At 38.4% G+C, this 23814-nt stretch overlaps 1 protein-coding gene across 2 annotated transcripts in view; it reads right to left on the bottom strand.

Annotated features, from left to right (window-relative positions):
• Nucleotides 1-23814, bottom strand: part of LAMA3 (laminin subunit alpha 3) — a 106654-nt gene continuing 82840 nt past the window's right edge. For both annotated transcript variants that reach the window (XM_061360505.1, XM_061360503.1), the window contains 27 exons: nucleotides 22779-22895; nucleotides 22181-22335; nucleotides 20677-20818; nucleotides 20068-20167; nucleotides 19577-19693; nucleotides 19313-19492; nucleotides 17374-17516; nucleotides 16133-16309; nucleotides 14813-14964; nucleotides 14551-14713; nucleotides 13919-14052; nucleotides 13271-13421; nucleotides 12299-12418; nucleotides 11272-11396; nucleotides 10810-10930; nucleotides 9449-9589; nucleotides 8556-8686; nucleotides 7565-7696; nucleotides 5596-5740; nucleotides 5152-5309; nucleotides 4565-4754; nucleotides 4125-4265; nucleotides 3139-3298; nucleotides 2889-3016; nucleotides 1346-1439; nucleotides 904-1023; nucleotides 1-720 (listed from right to left, as the gene is read on the bottom strand). In XM_061360505.1, the coding sequence (XP_061216489.1) occupies nucleotides 575-720; nucleotides 904-1023; nucleotides 1346-1439; nucleotides 2889-3016; nucleotides 3139-3298; nucleotides 4125-4265; nucleotides 4565-4754; nucleotides 5152-5309; nucleotides 5596-5740; nucleotides 7565-7696; nucleotides 8556-8686; nucleotides 9449-9589; nucleotides 10810-10930; nucleotides 11272-11396; nucleotides 12299-12418; nucleotides 13271-13421; nucleotides 13919-14052; nucleotides 14551-14713; nucleotides 14813-14964; nucleotides 16133-16309; nucleotides 17374-17516; nucleotides 19313-19492; nucleotides 19577-19693; nucleotides 20068-20167; nucleotides 20677-20818; nucleotides 22181-22335; nucleotides 22779-22895 (3783 nt within the window). In that variant the 3' untranslated portion in view covers nucleotides 1-574. The remainder of the gene's footprint in view (nucleotides 721-903; nucleotides 1024-1345; nucleotides 1440-2888; nucleotides 3017-3138; nucleotides 3299-4124; nucleotides 4266-4564; nucleotides 4755-5151; nucleotides 5310-5595; nucleotides 5741-7564; nucleotides 7697-8555; nucleotides 8687-9448; nucleotides 9590-10809; nucleotides 10931-11271; nucleotides 11397-12298; nucleotides 12419-13270; nucleotides 13422-13918; nucleotides 14053-14550; nucleotides 14714-14812; nucleotides 14965-16132; nucleotides 16310-17373; nucleotides 17517-19312; nucleotides 19493-19576; nucleotides 19694-20067; nucleotides 20168-20676; nucleotides 20819-22180; nucleotides 22336-22778; nucleotides 22896-23814) is intronic.

Genomic DNA, 23814 nt, shown 5'->3' with positions numbered 1-23814 from the left:
TGGTTTTGAGAACATACAGCATTTATTTGGCCCCAGAATTCCTAGCATTGTAACAAACTCCCAGAGTTTCACTCCTTAAAGTGCTTCAAACTCCATTTATATTATTATTATTATTACTTTTAACATTAATGTACATTTCTGTATAAACATCAATCCAAAGACATTTATATTTTTATAAAATTCTTTATATTAGTGGATCAAATTTGCTCTCAAGATGACCAGCATTAAGGCAAACTACCAAAATTAATACACTGGAGTTATTCAAGTTGATGCTGTTGTGGGTGAGAGCAGAATTTGGCCCAGTAGGGTATATACAATTATATTTTCTGCATATATTGCAAGAGGCACAATGGAAATCGATAACATTGGAAAGGGAGTTTATCAAAGCAAATACTTTAAATTTGCTTTAGCACAGTCCACATCCAGAGGATGCATATGCTCACCAACTGGTCTGAATAACCAGCCTGGTGACAGTGACATGGTGATCATCAAAAGGGAAACCCATGTTGCATGAATTCTTACAGTACTTCAGCAGACCTAGCCTGAGGTGTGTACAACTATTGGAACAGCAAAGTTACTTTACTGGGCAGCCATGCAAACTCACTGCACCATGAACCTCTGAAATTCTCCTGATGGAGATGTGTTTGTCATTGATGTTAATATTCCGAAGACAGCCAAAAAATGGGTCTTTAACTGGAAGCCACGGTGTGTCCAAATTTGCTACAAAAAACAAGGTAGAAAGAGCAGTTTAATAAAATGAGAATGATTTTAAAGAACATAAGTTATTGCAAGGCTTTCAAAAGAGGGGAAATGTTATAGGACTACATGCATGAACAGGAGCCTTGTTTTGGAAGTGGAAAAAAACCCAGTAGGTATATAAAAAATAAGAAGCAATAATATTACCTGGAATTTTGCCAAAGTAGAGTGGCTGATGCACACGTCTAGGAGGAGAGGGTGGAAGTCCAGTAGTATAGTTACTTTGTGTGCCCACCTCTAGCTGCACTGTGTTCTCCTCCTGAGAGACTGCAAAGAAGCAGGTAAATGAGTGCTCTTTCTCAAACCTAGTGGAGGATCAACTACATATGGCACTATTTTTAAATAACATCTGTTTGAAATCTAACTCGCAGGGAAAATTTATTTTAATTCAAAGTCAGATTGACACATCTAGCTAGACTTGGGCTAAATATAGCCCAAAAACCCTGCCTTATGTGAAGCCTTGAATTAACACAAGACACTTATATTGTTCTAAAGAATATTCTCAGAATACACAGAAGTGAAATGATTAATAAAATTCTAGTGCTCTGTGCCTACTGTCCTTCCAAAGTTTCAGGTATGTACAATGTACCTGCAATCGTATGCCACTGTCCATCAAACAGATGTTGCTTGGGTGTAACTGATATCTGGAATTCACCAGCACCATTATTTCCAGTAGCAATGACCTGTAAAAAAGTTATCGTTTAAGTTACTGTGGCAAAGAGCAACAGAAAAATACAGTCCTTTAAGTAACTTACTGAACTTGTGATGGCTGGGTTTCATCTAGTTTTAAGTGTCACAGAAATCTTCCTCTCCAAGAGGAAAGTGAGTTTACCTAATAGAATCCCAGGAGAGGATATTTGGCTAATTTTTCAAGCACAGGTACATACCTTTGCCTCTCCCTCTCAATCTTAGAAAATTATGCTAATTCTTTTGACATAAACTCTCTGAGACAAAGTCTTTCCTACTAGGCCTTCCTTTCCTTTCCCAAAGCAGTCATCTACATGCTTGGTATCTCCTGAGAGAATCTCTGCAATGCATTTCTCTGGCCTTTCGTACAGTTTTGGACTACTTGTAAGTTACTCATGAATTTTGGAGCCTATTTGTGACATTTTGAACAAGAATCTGCTTGTGCTTTCTCACTTCTTGCTTCTCATTCTGTGTGAGTGCATTATGTTCTTTCAACATCTTCCACTCAAACTCTTTTGGTGTGATGGTTCCAACAAACTTGGTAATGGTCAGGTAACTGATACGCTTGAGTCCACTTTTTGTCAGGCTGATTGATGGTGTCCCACTGACATTTTATTCCTTCCTGTGTCATCCTGTCCACACTGACAGCATTAGTCTAAGTTACTGCTGAGAAAAAGTGGTCAATCTTGCCTCTAAGGAGTCCCTAACCGTCAATGCCCCTGCTCCTGTATGCTAGTTGTATCTTGAAACAGATCTGGGGAAACTGATAACAAAATGATAAATAATAAAACCAGATTCCCTAATCTGGGAAGAGAAGAGCAAAACTGAGCTTTCTGGAGTTAGGTAGACTTATGCTGGCTTAACCTATGTCATGAGACAGCAGGTTCTGTGGAGCACTGACATCTTTCTATTTGATGTCTCTCCAGCAGCAACCACAATAGTGTTGTAGTCCAAGATTCATATTCTGAATCTGTTACATTATGAAAAAGTGACAGTGACAATAACCAGAACCATGACAAACCGACAAACTGAAGAAGATGCTAACACAAAACAAGACGGCTCAAGTTCTATAACAGACATGGTTATGGAGCTACGTCAGTACAGCCACATGATGACTGATGTAGGAGTGGGAATAAGCCACAGACTTCTGGGTAAAACCCCAAGGGGATTTTGCAAAGGTCCAGAAGCCTGAGAAAATGAAGACTCTGTCCTACTGCTGACCACTTGAAGAAAGCATGTGCAAACTGATGTGCACACAATGGAATCTGCTAACAGAGGCACAGAGACAGGCACAATTTCCCATGTGATGGTTTTAAATAACTAAGGAAGTTATTTAACATTATACCTATAGACAAATGTAACACATAAGGCTAGAGTTCAAAGTCAGAATTTCCTCTGCTAAATAAGGACTCTGCAGCTGAAGTGGAAATACAGCTTATATTTACCTTTCCTTCTTCCATGTAAATAGTCAAGTAGTTGTCTTGCTTGCTTCCAGTATGGAGAAGTATACCTGTTGAACTCCTTGGTCGAATGGTAAATAGAATCCTAAAACCCAAGCCCATCAACAAATTACCTGTGGATAATTAAACAGTGGGTAAAGGAATGATATTAGGAGAATTTAATTGGAAAACCACATTAAAATAAATTAAAAACTCCCTACACATACACACTTAAGACATAATCTACGCATCTTACCAATGGTGATATATCCTCCTTCGTTAGAGAAATAAATCCCTGTGTCCATGGGAACATCCAGACATGGAAGTACACCATTTTTTTGCTGAGGTGCATTCATGACTTCTCCATTCATCTTAAAATTCTTCAGGCAACCCTTGAAACTGTTCATTGGTATGTTCTGAAAACATATTTCCAAACTAAAATAAATACCAAAGCATGATGGCAATTTTGTAGTAGGAATACCCCTAAGATCTTTTGTACTGTTGGACTGTATAAAGCCAACTGGCACTAAAGGCATTAAATCTCACCTCTGATGCAATGAAAAAGTATTCAAAATTTAAAAAGAGCTTAAAAATGAAAGCAAAGCAAATGTTTTCCAGTTAACATAACTTCTGTTTGCAGAAATGATGCTTCCCAATGATATGTCAAAAAGGCAAAAGCAGTAAGAGCTGTGAAATCTCAGATAAACCCTTCCCTTTCTAACAGGCTGTTTATTTAAATCTCATTTTATAAAATGCCCTGCATCATTAATTGTCCAGTTTTTAAAGTGATAGGCACCACACATATTTCAGATTAAACTCCAGTTCTCCATTCATAATTCTTTAATGCTTTCTTTAATTCTTTAATGCTTCTTAATTATTCCTTTGCTCCTCCACAGGTTATTGCCTAGTCCACTGAGGTGAATATTCTGCTGGAAGAGGGTATTCCTGGAATTACGAATGTGTCTTTGGTCTTTTCTGTTTTTTAAAGAAATATAAACAGTACATGGCTGTTATCAGTGTCTCAGCAACAACCACTGGCAACATGGGTCCAGCTGAGAGCTGGGTAGACAGGCAAGGAAGATGATCTGTAATGAGCGGCTGGGAACACCAGTCACAGATGGTGCTCACTGAGTGATTGGAAATATCTCACAAACTTTTACTACATGGAAATCCTGCACATTAACATTTTCACATGTAATTAGTGCAGAATGGGGTGTGTGTGGAGGTGGATGTGTCAATTACCTGTGTTTTTAGTGATGGCAGTCCTCCCACGTAGATTGGTGGCTTAATGCTGATGGCAGAATTTGTTGCTAATCTTCTGTGCTGGGCCCTTAGACCATCAACAACAAGGCGGATGTTCTCCCTATCTGTGCTGAAGGCAACCTTTGCAGGGTACAAGCATAGCACAGTGAGAAGCCCTAAGGCAAATGAAAGCCACTGAAGATTTTTTTTTCTTTAACTTAAACACCCTATTGTTGAAATATTTAAACTGAAAATAACATGATGGACCATCAGTCTCTATAAGCTCTCTCATAACAGAGACCTGACAACCACATGAACTTTCAGGCATAGGACTTACCTTCAGATGACTAGAATCCAATTTCTGATACCTTAAAAATTCAATAGGCTGTGCCTGCTGAATAATAGTTGTGGTTTCATCATGGTTCCTGTGCCATACTTACAGTGTGCCATTGCCCATCATTGTATTTAATACTGGTTTTGAGTTTGATTTGTGTTCCTCCAGAGCCAAGTGAAAAGACAAAACGTCCTTTTGAAATGTGGAGAGCCATATAAGAGTCCTCAGACCTTTCCTCTATGAAAACTATTAATCCTCTTGATGATCGAGTCCGTACATCTACAGAAAAATGTAACCTGTAGTGGAAAGTAAGCAAAGGTCTGTTTTGTTAATGGTATTCTTTCTGTTCTCCAGAAAAATGCCAGTGAAACTCCATTTGCGAAACAGAAAAGCTTTTGGGTGGGATCGTGGTGTTCTGCATTGCCTGCATTTCTGGATGCGAATGAAAGTTGACATATTCAGGCTTAGGACTTGGCATCAATATGCACTGTAATTGTCTACCACATCCAAGTCAATCTACCTATTCCAGATAAATGTTAACATACTAAAAAAAAATGCCTGAACCTTTAGAACCATTCTTCTGTTATGCTCCAAGACATACTCAAGAAGAAAATCCTAACTCCTAGCACCCAAATATTCAAGCAGCTTTGACAATTCAAATAGTAAGAGGAGAACAGAGAACATTTGTATTACCTGTCTGTAGATGACAGTGGAGAAAACATGTAGGATATAAAACTGTTGGGGATGTTTCCAAAGAGATACGCTTCACTGCTGACATTTAACTGATCTGGTAAAGTGTGTGTTTGCACATTAGCAGCTTTCAAATACCCAAGGTATTTTTCATTCTGTACCTGTTAAGACAGAATTGAAACCTTTACTATGCATACACATGAAGAAAACCCATCATTTCAAGCTACACATTTAAAAGTTTCCACCTGAGGCAATCAACAGCCTTCTCTAAATGGTAGAGTTGTCATTCTGAACAGGAATGGGTTTAGCATGGAACTTCAACAACAACTTGCTTCAGATGTGAGATGGAAGTAAATAACAACTGAATCTCAGCTGTATAAACCATGGCTGTGCAGGCAAAGCCTTGGCTTCAATATAGAGCAAAGATTACATTAAAAAGAAGCATACCTTGAGCATCTTAAACTTAAGAGGATTTTTAAATTCCTTCAGCAGCATTGGTTCAAGGTTCTCATATTTGCGGCAAGCTCCAAGGGACACACCAGTCTTCGCAGTATAATTAACGAGATTCTGAACCTCAGGGAGCTGACCTGCCCTAGAGCGATGAAAGCAGTAAGTGCCATGACACAGCATTCCTTTGCTTTAGTGTAATTAACAACATATTGTAAAACTGTGCTCTGTACAAAATAAATTTCCCAGTGATCTAATGTTAAAGTACCAATTTTCATTTTCCAATGAAAAATGTAAGTTCAATGCTGTAAAAAGTATTCCTATTTGTCCTGGGTTTGCCCCTTTTTGTCTATGGAAAAACTGATGTTTTGCTTCTAAACAAATTGATTTTTGCTAAAAGCTATATATTTATAACAAACATCGCCATTGAAAAAAAGGGGGGGGAGGGGGGGGAATGACAGCATCCTTGTTTGAATAAGATATCTGGATCAGACTACAAAACTTTGCTGGTTAATTATTACCAGCAGCAGATCAAGAGAAAATGGCAACAACAGATCCTGCTAACTCAATGATTCATTCTCTCCTTAAATAAGACATTCTAATGAGATTTGTCAAGGGGCAAAGCCCATCCCAACTTAATATACAGCTTTAATATTATAGCCAAATTATCAGAAAGGCTGTCAAAACCAAGTTCCTGTGTTTAAAGAAATAGTAACGCTACCCACTATCATTTTGCAAGTTGTACAGAGCTTCTCTAATCAGTAAATTACAAAACACTTTACAAGTAGGAAAAGCAACAAAGTTCCTTGCCCCTGGGTTTTTATTAGAAGAGTGGTAGAACTGGGAGCAGAGTCTGAACTTCTTTGATTCTGCTCCAGTTCACCATTCACTTGATCAAACTAGCTACACCATTAACTCTTAACCTATTTTTGTACTATAAGCAATTTTCCAAATTTGTTTTCTGATGGGGAGGTTAATACACAGGTTACTTCATTGCCTTGCAGTGCTGTAAATGAAGATGTAATTTGAGCAACATGGTCTAGTAGAAGGTGTCTCTGCCCATGGCAGGGGGGCTGGACTAGTTATCATTAAAGGTCCCTTCCAACAAACCATTCTGTGGTTCTATAATAATAAAATCAGAATACAATGTCATTTTGTAAACTCTATACATGTATAAATATTAATCAAAACTTAGCTAAAATAAAAAGTCCCACTGGGGCACCACTTGTGACTCAAGGAATTCTTTTCTTTAAAGAACATATTTATGCATATATTTTGTCCTAAATTTTTCCTGTAAGATGCTCTAATAATCAGAGAAACACATGAAAAAGAGACAATATAAATCACACACATGATTTCTATATGTAAGCTCTCATCTTTTTGTGTAACTCTTCTGGTTCCATCAGTAAGGTTTGCTCATTTCATTACTTGGCTTCCAGTGTAGCTACAATGATGCAGTCTAGCAGAACTTTTTAGATGCCTTGTTGGGACACTTGCAATTCACTAAATTGAGGTCAGTCTTTTATTAAAACACTACAAAACAAGTATGATTCAGACTAAGATTCCATTACATCTGAACAGCAAAATTAATTACAACTTGATACCATGTATTATATACCTGAATGAAAGAATATTTGGGGGCAGCAAAGTTACACATTCATGAAGGCTTCATGTATTTAGAAGAAAAGTCACTTTAACAAAAAGTTATTGTAATATGATTAAAGAAGGAAATCAGGCCAAAATATAAGAAACATTTGAACATTAGAACAGGCTTCCCAGGAAAGTGGTGGAACCACTGTCCCTGGAAGTGTTCAAAAACCGTATAGAGGAGGCCCTCAGTGATATGGCTTAGTGGTGGTCTTTGCAGTCCTGAGATAATGGTTGGACTTGATGATCTTAAAGGTATTTTCCAACCTAGTTAACTCTATGATTCTATGACTTCAAACAAAATTCTTTCTATGTCAAATACCTTTTTATAAAGATGTTTGAGATGCAACCTTCAAAATCATCTCCACCAAACTTTATAGGTTCGATTAATGCCCGTGCTCTGGGAGAGTCAACTGATGCCAATTCCAACTTATCATCAACCAATAGACGTACTCTGAAACCAAGTGAATAAAAATAAGCATGAATTCTAAAGAGATAGTTATGAACCTAAATGAAATATATGTATTAAAAAAGAATCATTTGACAAATGTATTGGCTTATTACATTATAATTATGCTAGAGCTCCATTAGTTTCTTTCTGGGACTTTTTCAATACATGCTCATTGACTGCTATGAATTTGCTCTGCTTTTTGGTAGTAGACATTGAGCAAGAGTTGAAACTAGTACTTTAGTCTTACAGTGAAATCCTGGTCCCATTGAAATTCATGAAAAGCTCTCCTTGACAGCTATGGGACAGGACTTCATCCTTTCTGTCAAAATGGTGCACTTTACATGTTATTAGCAGCTAGTACTGATAATATTAAGCTATAATTACCTGAAGTTATAGCCATTTTCCACTTCAACTAACAGTTATGTCCTTTTATGTGTTCTACAGAAATCACTATTATTTAGGAGCTTTTCAGTAAATTGTCTTTCCTTATATTTATCTGCATTAAAGATAATTGTTAAAAAAACAGACACAGTATTAGCTTCTTCCCTGGGCCTTTAACCACTTACATTACAGTGATGTATGTAAAGGCTATGGGAATGGGAAGAGCTCCTAGGCTCCAGCTTGACAAGCATTCAAAACTCACACCATTCATAAAACACATGCATAGTAGTGTACAGCTGAAACATCATAGTTATCAGCATGCACATTCATAGAACAAAAATCTCCTTTTGCTTCGTTATTTCAGCATCCTTTGCTAGCAGAGGCCACTTTTAGCTGTGTACAAAAAGAACAAGTCACACAAAATTTTAATCTTCTTTCTTTAACCACAACATAAAAGAATTAGGTAAAGAACTTAACTCACTCGTTGTTTGTTTTTGTGACTGTCACGTAATGCATTGACCCATCGTCGTATTTCTTTTCCAATTTGATTTCTTTCTCTCCCATTTTTGCAATTACAAAGCCAGGTGTCAGAAAGATGGTAAGAATATTAGGCTATAAAAGAATCCAATAAAATGATCAGTTAAATGCAAGTGCCTTTAGTTCTCCTTGATACTGCCATTTATACAGTTCTCAGTGGGCTCTTGTGGAAAAGAAATTTTCTTACACTAAATCTGCATTTCTCAGTCATCTAGTCCTAGATGCTACAGCAAATTCTGCATGATTAACATGGCTCCTGCTTTAAAATACCCCTGCACTCTGAATACCAGTTATTTAAAATGCGTTTTTAAAGTCTTTTTACAAAAGCAGAGGATTCAGTTCTCCACCTCTCAAATGCTTCGTGTGCACTCGCTTCTTAATTCCTTCAGCCAGCAAGGATGGGCTTCTGCTTGAACCTCCCTGCTTTCTGAGGGAACAGAGCAAAGTCAATTGCTTTCCTCTGCATATCTGATAATGGTAACATTCTGTAGGCAGAATGCCATTTTTTTCAGCAAACTATCAGGCAACAGTTATCTTAGTGGGATGGTGGTGATACATTGTGTATGAGCTACTCTGCAGAAGGATCAGGGTCAAAGCCCAGTTACTCATCAAACTACTTGTTGGGTGTGTGAAGAAATTGCGAAGATGTGTTTTTCTGGCCTGACAAGCAAGATGCCATGCTCAAAAAAGGGTTATAATAGCCATTTCTTGCCTTAAAATACAGGAATCTACATGAGACTTATGACACAAACTGATGCCAAACTGGCAGAGTCACGGAGACGTGACTGATCCAGAAATAAAACCAATCACGTATTCTAAGTTGAACATGTTTCATACCCATAGATTGTAATTTAAGAGTGTTCCAGTCGATGCCATGGTCTGAAATCCAAAGCCAACTTGAAAATCCTTGGGAAATGGGAAACCTGCTGCACTCAGGCTCAGTGTTCCCTTCTTAGAGAAAGCTGCAGATCTGACGAGCTGAAAGAGAGACAATGCTTTCAGCTATTTTCCTTTTAATCAGAAGAAATGGCAACATGGGACAACAACTGCCCTACTCAACATAATTGTGACTGACTCCAGTCAAAACCAAGCACAAGGCAAACTGCAAGTACCATTATTTCAGTACAGAAGAGACTGACTGAATTGGTCTTACCAGCATTAACTGTGATCTGAGAAACTCTACAGGGAGATGAGGCTTGCTGCGTATAATGAGCTGTTCATCTCTAGCTATTCTTTACATTGACATGACGGCTTTGAAAGTTTTCACATTTGGGAATGCAAAAGTAAGCATCTGAAGGAATAGCTCGTAAGTACGGAGCTTTGCAGATGAGCTACATAACTGAAATTGTGTGAGTCATAAGACAGAGTATTCCTGGGACTTTTTGAACAAAACATGTTTTAATACATGAGAAGTTATACAGATAAAGACAGAGAATGAAAGTCAGATCCTCTGCATAGGAAAACAGCCTGCAAAGAAATTGCTCTGTGAAAGGTTTATATGCCACAAAGGGAAATCAAATGAGAAGAAACATTAAGGGCAATGCCATATTAAAAAGGGCAAATGGGATCATGCACAATGTAAGCATCAGTAGGTAGAAGCAGAAGGGTAGTTTTCAACTCTTCATGCAGCACTGGTTAAGCCAACACTGAAATGTCACATGTTCCCATTTTAAAAAGAACATGGCAAAACTCAAGTGTGGACAGAAAATAATTATAAAAGAAACAGATGGGTAGAGCAATATCCTTACAATGAGAGACCTTGGTGGAAGTAGAGTCTGCTTAGCTCTTTCAAGAAAAAAGGTTGAGAGACCATTTAATTAATGCTAGTTGATTCTATGATTCTAATTAGGAAGCGTAAGCACCTTGGTGAGAGGAAAGATCCTGAGTAGTATTAAGTAACTAAGTATTCTAGCCTAATCAATAATAGCAACTGGAAGCCAAGTTTATATGGTAAATATAAATTCTTAATTGCACACAGTATTAAGTAAAAGGGTGGGCTACTCCGTAGAGCAAGGTAACACAGTAGGGTGGATGCTCCTTGCTTTCATATCTTCTACTAACCCCAGGTTCTTTTAATATTACCACATGTTATCCAAGCAAAATTTTTGACCAGAGTAAAACATAATGATCTGGGGTTTATAGACAAACCAGAATCTGTAAACACCAACAGGAAGTTTTTAAGGAACTTTGTTAGTTACCTTCCAATCATCTGAACATTTCTTGCTGACACCAACAGTCTCATCAAATATAACAGATGCAGTGTTGGGGTTTTTCACATTCTTCATGCAGCCCCGGAATGTAGGTGTGGATATATTAAAGCTGGTTTCAGGGAGAGAAAGGAAAAAGAATTCAGTAGCCTGGTATTTCAAAGCATACAGCAGCATAGTAGCCTGTAAATGCTGACAGTATAAGAAATAGAAAAACAGAATAAGAGGAATCTTTCTTGCACACACATACTTCACGCTGATCAAACACAATCTTCAGGATACACTGCAACAAAGATCCCACCACTAGCCAAAAATTACAGATTATGGTCATCTATTATTTTCATATTATATGAGATACCCAATACAGAGTGTGAAAGAAATAGCCTAAGGAAAGAATTTAGATGGATTTTCCATACAAAGCCTATGTATTATACTCTTTTTGTAGTTACTTACCGCTCCCGTAGAGAAGATGGAATTCCACCTAGGTAGTACTTAGTGAAAAGGAAGACATTTATGTTGGCTTTAATATCAGGGCTGACATGAACAGTATTCCTGCTTCGGGCAAGCACCAAATGAATCTGGAATAGGTGAATAAGGAGAATTACTTAGCGGAACAAAAATTATTTAGCAGATTAAAAGTATTCCCACAGAGAAGGACACAATGTGAGCTTTTTTCCCCCCTTCTCTTATTTACTAGTGACTTAAATCCAGAATAACTGCAGTAGTTTAAAGAGACTTTGCAAAATTTGGCCAAAGAAAATGCCTACGACAAATGCTCTGCTATCTAAATAGAAGGTGAGGTTTTATCTTCTTCAGGAATATTGCCCTAAAATACACCTCGCCTAAGATTCAGATACTGCCTTCTGTTTGCAGTTGAAGATCCAGGAGCTGCTGCCTGACACAACGACTAGCTCAGTCAGCTGGCTGGAGGTAACTTGGCTGGGTATGGCACAAAGGTTCCTTTCAGCAGACCTTGCGATCTATACTGTTTAGTTGGAGAGGTAGTAAGGGGAAAGGGAGAATGCATCAACATGGCAATCAAAGGTTTTAACAATGTCTTTACAATTTTACTCTGGCAGCACTGAAGCTAAGCAGACAAGCGACAACAAGAAGACCACAAAAGAGGAACCCTTGTAAAGATCAGACAGGCCTGAAAGAAATAAACTCTTAGGTGGTAAAAGCACTAATCTATTTATTAAACTGGTGTTAATAATAGCAATGTACACAGGTCTGTTTAAATAAAGCATTTCTCTGTCAAAATTTTCTTCTTTGCTGCTTTTTCTGTTAAAATTGAATTTATTCACCAGAAAACACAACAGTAGAAAGATTAATTTTCACATGTCCAAAGTAATCCCCAGAAGCTTGATATCCTCAAGACAAAAGGAAAACTTCACAACTAAACTTCACAACCGGATGTTTAGTTTCAGTTAAATGAGTAATTTTGCAAATAATGATCACTTGATTGTTTAAAATGACATACTTGTTTATATGTTCCATCATTTACAGTTGCGTTGGTTTCTATTTCTTTTGGAGGCTCAGAGCCAACTTTGTATTTAAAAACTGTGTGACCATCTTTAATAAGTACACTGATGAACTGATCCTGAAATAAAAAAAAACAACAAAACACCAACACAATTAAACTGCCAACATTTCTTATATTTCACTGTCCTGTGAATAATTTTAATGAAGCTATCTAGTTGCTTTGATAATGCTTTTGGTGGAAAAGGTAACACAAAGCCGATTAAAACTTACAATAACCAGCTATAATTACCTTAAACTGTTATAAATAGATCTGGTATCAGCTCCAGATGTATTCTTCAAGTCTCTAGAGGACTTTTTGTCATTTCAAGATGTCTACTGAGCATTGAGAAAGTAGACAGAAGATGTCGAAGTGATTGCAAATATGTCTATAATACTATTCGATAAGTAGCATCAATACTGTTTTGAGCACCTTTACAGGCAGAAGTCAGCATGTCACAAACTAAATTTTCCTTCCTCTGTTACCACCCATATCTAGATTTGGGAAGAATGCACTTCCACTTTTGGAGGATTTCAGCATTTCAAAATTGGCTTGATTCAAATTACATCCTCCCTGCCTGCCCCCAGTTCTGAATTCTCTGAATGGCCTAATGGAGGGGCTACTTGGAATGATTTTTTTTCTCAGCCTTGACAAAGTGAGTATTCAGCAGCCATTCTAGAATCATAGAATATCTCAGGTTGGAAGGGACCCATAAAGATCAGTGAGTCCATCTCCCTGCTCCTTGCAGTACTACCTAAAACTAAACTGTGTGACACTAAAAATACAGCAGAATCTACTAATCTGCCACATAGACAAAAATAATGCTTTTAAGAAATTTCCTTGTAGTAGTTACTAAATCTAACAAGTTCTCAAGTGAAGTTTCTAAAAATGTTCTTGGACCCCAAAACAGACAGAAGCATTCCACAAATTTACCCCATCTTCTGCAAAAAAGACAATGCCTTCGTCTGCAGTAGTCTCAATTGTCTGCTCATAGCGTACTCGGCTGTGGGTATTTAGTTCTTTCAATGTGACACTTGCATAACCAGTGCCTTCAAAATAGCTTTGGTCAGTCTCTTCTTTATACCTGTAATAATTCGATGACACAGATGTGAGAGCAAGAACTATTACCACATGGACTTACTGCCATTATAATTTTAAGAAAGCTTAAGTTGAGGCATTTGGTGCAGGGCCACAAATAGAGCCAAATTCTGATCTAACCCAAGTAAAAAGAAAACCTTCCACTGGCTTCTATTGGATCCGCATATGGTCTTCAGAGAGGAATTCATAGTGAGAGACTTTTTTGTGCTTAATGTGATATTTACATTAAAAGGAGGTGAATGCATTAGTCCATGAGTTGTGTCTGGGTATTGTAACATTTAAATTGTTGGCCAGTGGACTGAGATCACCATACATGTGAGCATGCCAACACTGAGGATTTTTTCTAAGAAATGCAGTAATGACAAAAAGTTAGAAAAAAATCACCAGTTTAGCCACAGTAGTTACTCTTCTGGATGGGAAAAGACAAGAATTCATAATGATAAAATCACAGAACTCTGAAACACTTCTGTGTTTATACCGTACCTTCTGCAGGGTTGCACTTCAGTGGTATTGAGATTAAATGTCCTCTTGAAGTTGTAAAGGCTGATAATATGCTCATTTAGGTTGTCTAATTCAATGCAGCCTTCGTAATGAGGATAATCCAGTTTACGTGGCGGCTGCAAAATAGTGCCACCAAAAACATTCCATCAACATCTAGCTGGCAATATTTACATTGACATGTAACTGCTAAGACTATTAGTAATATTATTCAAATATTAGTGAGACACAGAAGATGACATTCTAAATAGCAAAAAATTATTATTTCTTTGTGTATAATATGCAAACCATCTGATACCACCCCAGGAGTACTGCAGCACAATTTAAAGTGGAGTCATATGGATGTGTTGGGAATTGTACTTAGCAGGGGTGGACAGTTTTCATGCTTTCCTCAGCAAATGAAATACCATCATGCTCCCCCTTCTTTGAATTTCAGCATATGACACATCAGTCACCTTCTGTAGCAACTAGTGTCTCCTTACATCCTGTCTATTCCTGTTGATATAGATAAACTTTTACAGAGCCTTTGAGTGGCTGCTAGTTCCGATCTTTACTTGTAAGAACAACAGAATGATTAACATGGACATCTCTTTAAAAAATTAAGCAACAATTTGTACCCTAAAATCTGGTGGGTATCCTCCAACATAAAAGACAACAGTGCTGGGATCGAGATTTAGAAGCACGTCAGTGCCTCCACTGCCTGCAGTCAAAGGGCTTTCATACTCTGGAGAAGCTGATGTTGCTGCTTTGATGTAATTCAGCTTTACATACTGGTAAATCCTAAAAGCAAAAGAGACAGGCAAAATACCACATCATGCTATTAAAATATGTTCTTAGCAGTTTTTGGAATCGATTGCTGTGCAACTGTAAGTCCTATACCTTTCAAACTTTACTTGATCCATAACAGCTTCCTCAGTTTCACTTTGAGTCACAAAAGGCTGCACATCTACTTCTACATCACCATCTCCCAGGTTATAGACACAGGTAAGGTGACCATCTTTCAAAGCCATGCCAATATAGTCCTTGGAAGCCTAAGAATAGCAAAGCAAATAATAAAAATAATTAATGAATGATTAATGTTAATGAATGTAAAATACAGCAGCACTTCCTCAGAAACCTCATCATACTGTGCATGAGTCATAAGACATCCGCCCACCTAATAATGAGAATCGTTATTAAGTTTAGCAGTTCTGTGAAGAAAAAATGGTAATCTTATATGTTGGAGTGATTCAGTGAGTAATGTGTTGCATTGGTTCAACAAATGCAGCTATAAATGAACTGAAAAGTAATCTGTGGCTTTCTATTTTTATAACAATAGTAGCTAAATAATTTTCACATTTGTAACATCTCCTTGCTAACGCCATGAGAACATGACACCTTTCCAAAAAATTAGGCCCAACATCTGCAAAATAGAAAAGACATTTAGAGTGAGACTCAGTCAGGACAATGGTTCCTACAGAGTTACCTGAAAGCAGTCATTTCCCCAAACAATTCACATTTTATTTCTTCAACATGCCATATTTTACAAGTAGCAATTAAAATGTTGTCAACAGATATCCTGGGATAAAATGCCAGATATTGAGGGGATAAAAAGATGAAATCCAATGTAGAACAACTACCCTTAAGCTGCTTTCTGTGTATGCACAAGACTCACTACAGATATGACTGTTATCAGATGACAAGACTTAAAATGCATAGTTAGGAATTGCATGCAGGAAGTTTTTGAAGTGTTTGATGGTTCTTGAGCAAGCCTGAATGCACAAGCAGGTGTGGTTTATTCTGCATATTCAGAAGAGAAAGAATTTTAAACCTGAAATGATTACTTTCTATGTACCAACAGAGAAACTCACAGAGACTTAATACTGTGAAAAGTCAAAACGTTGAGGCAGGATTTAGGCTGAGTTTGTGCTGACTGCTGCAGAAACTGTCAGTTCTGACAAGACAGTGTGATGGTATCCATGACAGAGAAGTAAATCCTACAGCAGCAAAACAGCAAAGCATCAAAGGGCAAAGCAGTCAGTCATCCAACAAGTTATGTTATCAGTGGAGGAATGAACAAAACACTGCTGCCCCCACATAATGGCAGTCATGAAGAAATGGGCCAACTGTAGCTATGAACTTCAGTCAAAATAAATAATCTCCCATCTGTTTCTCAAGTATGTTGTCTGAAGACCAGCTTGAGTATCAAAATATACCTACATTTTTATTACCCAGGTACAGTACAAACTTATTTGATGCCCTCTGGGGATTGCCTGATTTCGTCTGAGGTCTTTGGAGGAAGAAAGAAAGTGAAGTATAGCCTTTCAGATCTTCAAGGTTGCTTGGAGGTCGAACTTCCACACCAGAGCTGCCATTGAACCTCATAGGAATAGCAACCTGGTAAGAAAGAAAATATTCAATATAATTAGCTGTTGCTACTATAACAACTATAACTATCTGTTACTACTCCTACTTAGTTCAGTGTTACGTTTAATTGCAAAGTAACCTATTGCATATCGTAGTCATTTTACAGCCATCAATTACTACAGATTTGGACTCTAATCCTACCAAACAATATAATTGAAACAAGCTGGATAATACGGCATTCTGTATTGTCAACCCTTATAACTTAACACAGTACTTTTTTACTACAGACATCAATTAATCAACCCTTACCACACCTCTGTCAAGTAATTGTTACCTTAAATACACGGACAGGGAAGAATGTGCCCTGCAGCTCTATAGAGTAAACCTATGAATTATTTAGATGTCTACATACAGATCCTGATGCTTCACTTGGACTGGACTAGCTGTTGGAAATTATAATGCACCTCTGATGTTAACAAAGACACATCCTATTACAGCTATTTGCACCACAGTCACAGATTTCTCTTTTTCACTGTGACTGTAGGTTATTTGTGATGACCTTAGGGATGCTTCTCAGGGACCTGAGGCCATGCTATCCCTTCAGATGGACAAATGGCAGTCTAGTAAGAAGATGCTAGTAGCCAACTCCTGACATCTTGAGGCAGCTGGAGATATAAGAGCACTGGGCTATACAACTTCTTTGGCAGTGTCAGCGTTCAGCTGTCCAAGCACGGTGAACAGCCCTGCCATTAAGCTACACAGCCGACTCTATCTCTGCTGCCAAAGCCACCACAATACCTTGGAAGACAAGAGACTATTGTACAAATAAGTATCAGAGATGCCCTGGAAAAAAACCCTAGGGGAGGAGGATGAAGCAGAATGCTACTGCATCCACTCATTTTTATGTACAGATTATTATGCTTCTCATCATCACAGTTACTTTAAGTGCTGGGTGGTGCTGTTGAATTAAATTTATGCCTGGTCTTTCACATACATTTAAAAAAAAAAAAGTTTTAGAAAGATAAAGAGGATCAAAGCACTGATGTGTGTCCAAACCACTGAGGTCAAGAACAATTGCAGCGTTCGGGACAGACCTTGTTTGCAGCATCTCTTGCCTGCTGAATTAGCTCTCTTATACGATTCACATTCTCAGAGATATTGCTTGTTGGCATTAGCTGTTGGTTGATACTCTCGATCTTGCTGAACAGATCTGGAAGTTTGTTTGTCAATTTCTTTACTGCAATGAAAGAAAAAACCATCACTGATGATGGAAAGGAGGAGGAAAACAGATGCAAAAATGTGATAGCACTACACAACTATCAGGAAAGCAATGAGCACGGTGATGACAGTACTGTTTTCATTAATTCTACAATATTAAGAAGCCCTTACTGAAACTAGGAGTTTAAACAGAGGTTATGGTACTCTGGAAATTTGTGGCCAAAGGTATTTGCAGATGCAGACAGAATCAGCACATCCAAAAACATATTAGATAAATTCAGGTCCAGAAAAAACTATTCAATAGAACAGACAGGATATTCTCTCTAACATTATTATTGAGTGACTGGGGATGCTAAGGCAGGATAAGGATAATGGACAACAGAGAGCGGTCAGGCTTATGTGCATTCCCTGAGTAACATCATCTGCAGCTGTTGGAGAGTGGATACTGGGATAGGCAGACTGCTGGCCTGACTGAGTAGGTTACACCGTATATTCTTGTGTCAGGGTTGCTAGTCATCACAATTCAGTAGTGAGCCTTATGATATCAGGGCAGGTTTATTTCAGGAGAAAAGGAGTTGATATGAGAACTTAAACTTTCATTAAAATGGGAAACAATTTTTCATCTCCTGTGATTGAGGAATAAAAAAACAAGCCTGTAAGTATTAGCAGACTGCAACCCTGTGATGCAGAAGGCAAATAAAAAGAAATCAAGACCTGTTATTTTTCTAAATAGAACTCCTAAGCTGGTCTTGCAACTTCAGGGATGACTTATGACTGCAATAACATGCAGGGCTAGCTCTTGTATTTGTCTTATTTGAAATGTTTACTCTCACTTGACTTTATCAGCCAAAGTTGCTGAAAAGATGAAAAAAAGATGCTGTTTGTGATTGTCCCTTATTTTGTATTCAACGCAGGCTCTATGCAGTCCATTTCACTTAATTTCAGCCAACAGACATCTAGCCTAAGCTGGACCTACCTAGGTCCCTTCTTTAGTCAGTGTAGTAGAAAAATCACAGAATCACAGAGCTGCTGAGGTTGGAAGGGACCCCTGAAGATCATCTTGTCCAACCCCTATGCTCAAGCAGGGCCAGTTGCCCAAAATCTTGTCCAGATGGCTTTTGAAGATCACCAAGGATGGCGACTCTGCAACCTCCCTAGACAACCTGTGCCAGTGCTAGGTCACCCTCACAGTAAAAGACTATTTTTCCTGATGTTCAGAGGGAACCTCCTGTGTTTCATTCTTTTCAGCAAGGGCACATTGCTGGCTCGTGTTCAACTTGGTGCCCACCATCACCCACAAGCCATTTTCTGCAAAGCTGCTTTCCAGCTTAGCCATCCCCTAGCATATACTGGTGCACTGGGGGTTTTCTCCTCCAGTACAGGACTTCTTCTTGTTGAAGTTCATGAGGTTCTGTCAGCCTATTTCTGCAACGTGTCTGGATGGCAGCATGGCCATCTAGTGTACCATCCATTCCTCACAGTTTTGTGTCACCAGCAAACTTGCTGAGGGCACACTCTCTCCCATCATCCAGATCATTAAGATGTTAAAAAGGATTTGCTCTAGTACTAAAGTCTGGGACACCCTGCTAATAACTGGCCTCCAAATCTTTAGGGACCAGCCATCTTTTAACATGTTCCACAGAATGGCCTTAGTCACCTTCTGCTCTACCTGTCCCTTTCTACTGGCAATAAAGAAAGCTCAGAATAGTAGCTTACGCTAGGTGCTTAACTTTTGGATCACTAAAATTTCTGCTGCAAAACTGACCATCTTCACCTAACAGTGACTTGGCAGGTCTCAGGTAGCACCTGCAGTACCTGAATTGTTTGCCTCCATCAATGCTTTATTGAAGCCAGCGCTCTGTGTGCTTCCATAGGTACTCTTCATTTTTTCCACATCTTCTTGAATTGGGAGCAGTTCATCCAATACATTGGTTGTGACATCCTCGGCACTTTTTACCATGTTCTTTGCACCGGTGATGATGCTGTCTATGTCATCTGAAACGCACACACAAACGCATATGCAGATTCTTATAGTAATAGGTGAAAGAGGCAAACAGAAGTGATCAGTAAATAACTAACCTCTATTTATCCCATTGAGATTATTTTGAAGAGTAACAAGATCAACTTGCAGTGTATTCTTCTTTCCATCAGTGACATCAAGCCTTTGCTTTATATCTTCAAGGGTTGGACCAATGGCTGAAAAACAGGGAATGTCCTGCATGAATTTTAAACCAAAATACCACCTTTCTGTTGGACAGGTGATGCCACAGCACCAGCCTTCACTCTTCCATAGCTCGTGTTGCCATGGAGTATTGAATGCACTGCTAAACAAACATAAGGCGAAACATTTGCTGGACAGGAGTACTGCAAAGGTGTATAGCATAAGCAGATGTAGGAAATTTTTCTAGCGTCTTTACTATTGGAAATAGCCACAACAAGATGTCTCATCATAACCAGCCTCTTCTGGGTCAATATGTGCTGCAGAGATTTCTGAACTGTGAAAATTTTCAGTTCAGTGACAGCTTCTCATGTCGTGCCAATATTTTTACTGTCACCTTCTTTCTTGGTACCTTTCAATGTCTTTTCAGTCTCCTGTGCTTGATTCAAGAGTGTAGTGCTCTCAGTTTTTAACCTTGCAGCTTTTCCTGATAGGTCTTCTCTCTTCACAGTCTAATGATAAAGAGAAACATGGTACTGTAAGATTGCTTAACTAAATATACTAACATTTAAAGAGTAAAAGAGATAGCCCAATCCATCTTAAAAAAGCAACTACGCAAGGGCAGAGTTTTCACATGAAGAACACCACCTTTAACGACAATTGTTAGGATTAATTTAAGCATAATACAATCTTGGTCTTTAGCAAACTTCTGATTTTGGAGTATTAGGAAGAAATTAATAGCACACGGCTGTTAAGAAGTGCTATACCCACGGCTGAAGAGCTTGTGGGTATTACTAGTGCAAAGTAAAAGTGAATACCTGAAATCACCTTTAGTGATTACAGGGCTTGCCTTATGCAGATCTCTATTTTGTACTGGAAGGAACAATTAGTATTTATATGGACAACCTCATCAGAAAGGCATTAACTAATGCTTTAGCATCTTTCGTGCTGAATCAAGAGAAAAAGAGTAATATCTAGTTGTAACAGGTTCACCAGCATTTGGCCACTTATGGATACTTACTGATAAAGCTGAGTCAGCTGCATTCCCAGCTTTTTTGGCTGCTTCCTCTGCCGCTTTGATGGCATTAATAATATTGTCATAGGCAGTAGAAGCTTCCACAGCGCAGCCTACCAACTCGTCCTTCCTGGCACTGTTCTTTATTCTGTGGGAAACAGATTGAAAAATTCAGTCCTCTGCAATGACTGTGGAATTAAAAGAGTATTCAAAATAGATCTGAACTTCGGATTTTCAAAGTAATGCCAATACTGAAAATAATACACAGCACTGCGTGCACATCAGTTAGATCTGTAGTTTCATTCTGAAAAAGTATCAATCCTGGAGGCAGACCAATACGATTCTTCAAGATTCTTCAGAGTAAGAAAAAGAGTATAAGCTCATGCATTTGGAAAAGCACTACTATGGGCCTCCAAAGCAGCCTTTAAATGATAGGGAGAATTCACCAATGCACAAGGTCAATAAGCCCCCTTGATCACAGCTGTCCAAATACAATTCAGTTTAGAATTGCAGCTTCCAGACCATCTCTGGCAGTTCCAGCATCCTACAGGAGTGGCAGATGGAGCACAGGATGGAGCAACTGCAAGACCTCTTATGTTTTCCCCAAGAACCAATATGACGGCTCAGGAATTAGAAACAACAGACAAAATCTCTTCTACCCACTCCCCATGAGCTACACTATTGCTCTGTATTAGCTGCCTTGTATTTGTGAGAACAGTGTCTTCTTAAGTGAAAAAAATCACAGTGGAAACTAATTTTTTTAAAGCAAGAATTTTCCAGCTGAGTTAGGTATCTTTGAGTTTTACTTTTTGAGAGTTTCTACTTGGATTAATGACAAAATTCAAACAACTTGCACAGGAAAAAATTATAAATCGGGATACCATTTTTTCCATTTTGTTCTGCTGACCATAAAAGGTCTCCAAAACCTCAGTCCTAATTCCAAGGTAAAGTACAAATAATGGCAAGTAATGGAGAAGGAAATACTTGATTCACATCAAGTGAATAATTTTTTTGCCTTCCTAGAAGATTCCTTGAAGGATGAGAAAACCATAAGAAGTCTTTTCCTCACTAACGCTTCAGGTGTGTCTGAAGACTGACAAGATAGCATTTCTTCCAATTATTTGCCTCAATTCATTGATATAATAAAAGTATCCCTGAGTACAGGTACAGGAAATAACACTACAAAAAAGATATTATAAACATCTTCCCATTCTATACATGAGGATTTTCTCTTTAGTAAGAAGTTAATGAAGTGTTAGTGCAGTAATACAAAACTGTATAATGGCAACCCCCCACTTCTGGGAAAAGGAAAAAGTCACAAAAAATACAGAAAGACCTGATTTGTGGGGAAAAAAGGGAAGAAATCATCTGTACATCACGAAGAAGCAGAAAAAGAAAACAAATTTCTAACTTTGCAAATAGTCATTAAAGCAAGTAAAGTTACAGACAGAGCATTGCAACCATGGATGTTATGTACAAAAATGGCTCATTTACAGAAATGGCAACATACTCTTCCAGTTGTTTTGCCAAGTCTTGCAAAGATTTGGCATGTTCCTCAGCCCTCACCACCAACGGTTCTTTGCTTGCTGATAAGGAGCTATTTGTCAGCTTTTCATTCATATCCTTCCTTGCTCCATCCAGCTTAGCAGCCAGGCTTTCATATTCCTATGGGTTTATATAGACAAAATTTTATTTGTATTCATACACGTTTGATTTTGTCTTTGTCTCCTTCAGTGTTACACATACCTTGCACCTGACAAGACCAAGGGACAAAACATTTCCTTACAAATTATTCTGCAGATTACTGGAAACAACTGATAGTCATTACATTATGCTTCCAGGCCCATTAGGTAAAAACTGAGTCAGATCCTTCTAGCCCACTACCCTGTCTTTGACAGTGGTTAAAAGCTATTGCCCAGAAAAAAATACAAGAATAACACAATTGCATAATGGCATTTCTCACAGATATTCTACCACATTCCAGTATCTGCAGCTCACACATCAACAAGCTTCTCTTACACTAACTTCTCTAGCTGCTGAACTATGCTACCCATTATAGTGACAGCAAGACATTGGGGGGGGTCTGACCATAAGAAGGTTAATTATACCTCTTTGCTCTTTTGCAGTAATCCAAGCACGCTGTTAGCTTGTGTCAGGGAAGATCGGGCAGAGCTTAGAATATCCAAGATACCATTCTGTTGTACATTTGTCTCCTCAATCCGTTTCTGAGGAAAAATGTGACTGGGTTAAAAATGAGACACGGGGAAAACCATATCTACCTAATCTAGTTTGCAGTAGGATTTACCAAAGGTACTCTCGCTCTGTTAATCAGGTGCCTATACTGTTTAAAGACTAATGATATCCTACTGATTAGAAGTGTGAGAAAACTCAGGAGTCTGCAGGAGCATAGAATAGCACTGGGCACCAGGCTACAATAGGTCAGTTATGAGCAATCAAATTAAAAGTACTAAGGGTCAGCTGAGATGAACTGTCAGGACAGGCCATCTAAGTGTCTGACCTCTTAAATCTGGAAACTTCAAAACCAGCTCCCTGGTGACTATCCTAATCTTTTCAGTTCTCTCAAAGTCAGAAATAAAACGCTTGCAGTAACCCTTCATCTGGGGATCTTATCAGAAAGGGGTGAGAAACCTCCCAACCTTATCCTCTTGAAAGCTGTGAGAGGAATGAAGCTCTTTGGTCTTGAGCAGCCCTGTGACAATCCACAGTGTAGCTCCATGGCAATGGCATCCCACAAACCCAGACAGACAAGTGGTGTTGCAGGTAAGGGTGTGTTACCTTTCTTTCATTGCAACGTGTTCAATCTCTGCCAGGTAAGTGTATCAGTAGCAGATGCACTTGTACAGATGCATCCATCATTGAACACAACTGTGCATACTTATTTGCCAATCATATTGTACAGTCAATGCACATGAAGGTACAATTAAATGTCAAAAGGGACTGTTGAAATTCTTTTGTTCAAGCAGTGTTAGTAAACTGGATGGACATGAGCGTGCTAAACCACTGACATATTCTAGCAAAACCACATTTAATGTAAAAGAATGAGTCCTGCAGCATACCTTTTTTTATTGTACTACTTCACCAGCTCTAAAAATCAATCACTCTCAGGAGTGCAGCTTTTTCTTG

Source organism: Neopsephotus bourkii, unplaced genomic scaffold (genome assembly GCF_033783945.1).
Source record: "Neopsephotus bourkii isolate Nb327-2 ecotype Australia unplaced genomic scaffold, CSIRO-AGI_Nbou_v1 NB_1027, whole genome shotgun sequence".
Taxonomy (NCBI): domain Eukaryota; kingdom Metazoa; phylum Chordata; class Aves; order Psittaciformes; family Psittacidae; genus Neopsephotus; species Neopsephotus bourkii.
This window is presented reverse-complemented; position numbering and strand designations above follow the sequence as displayed.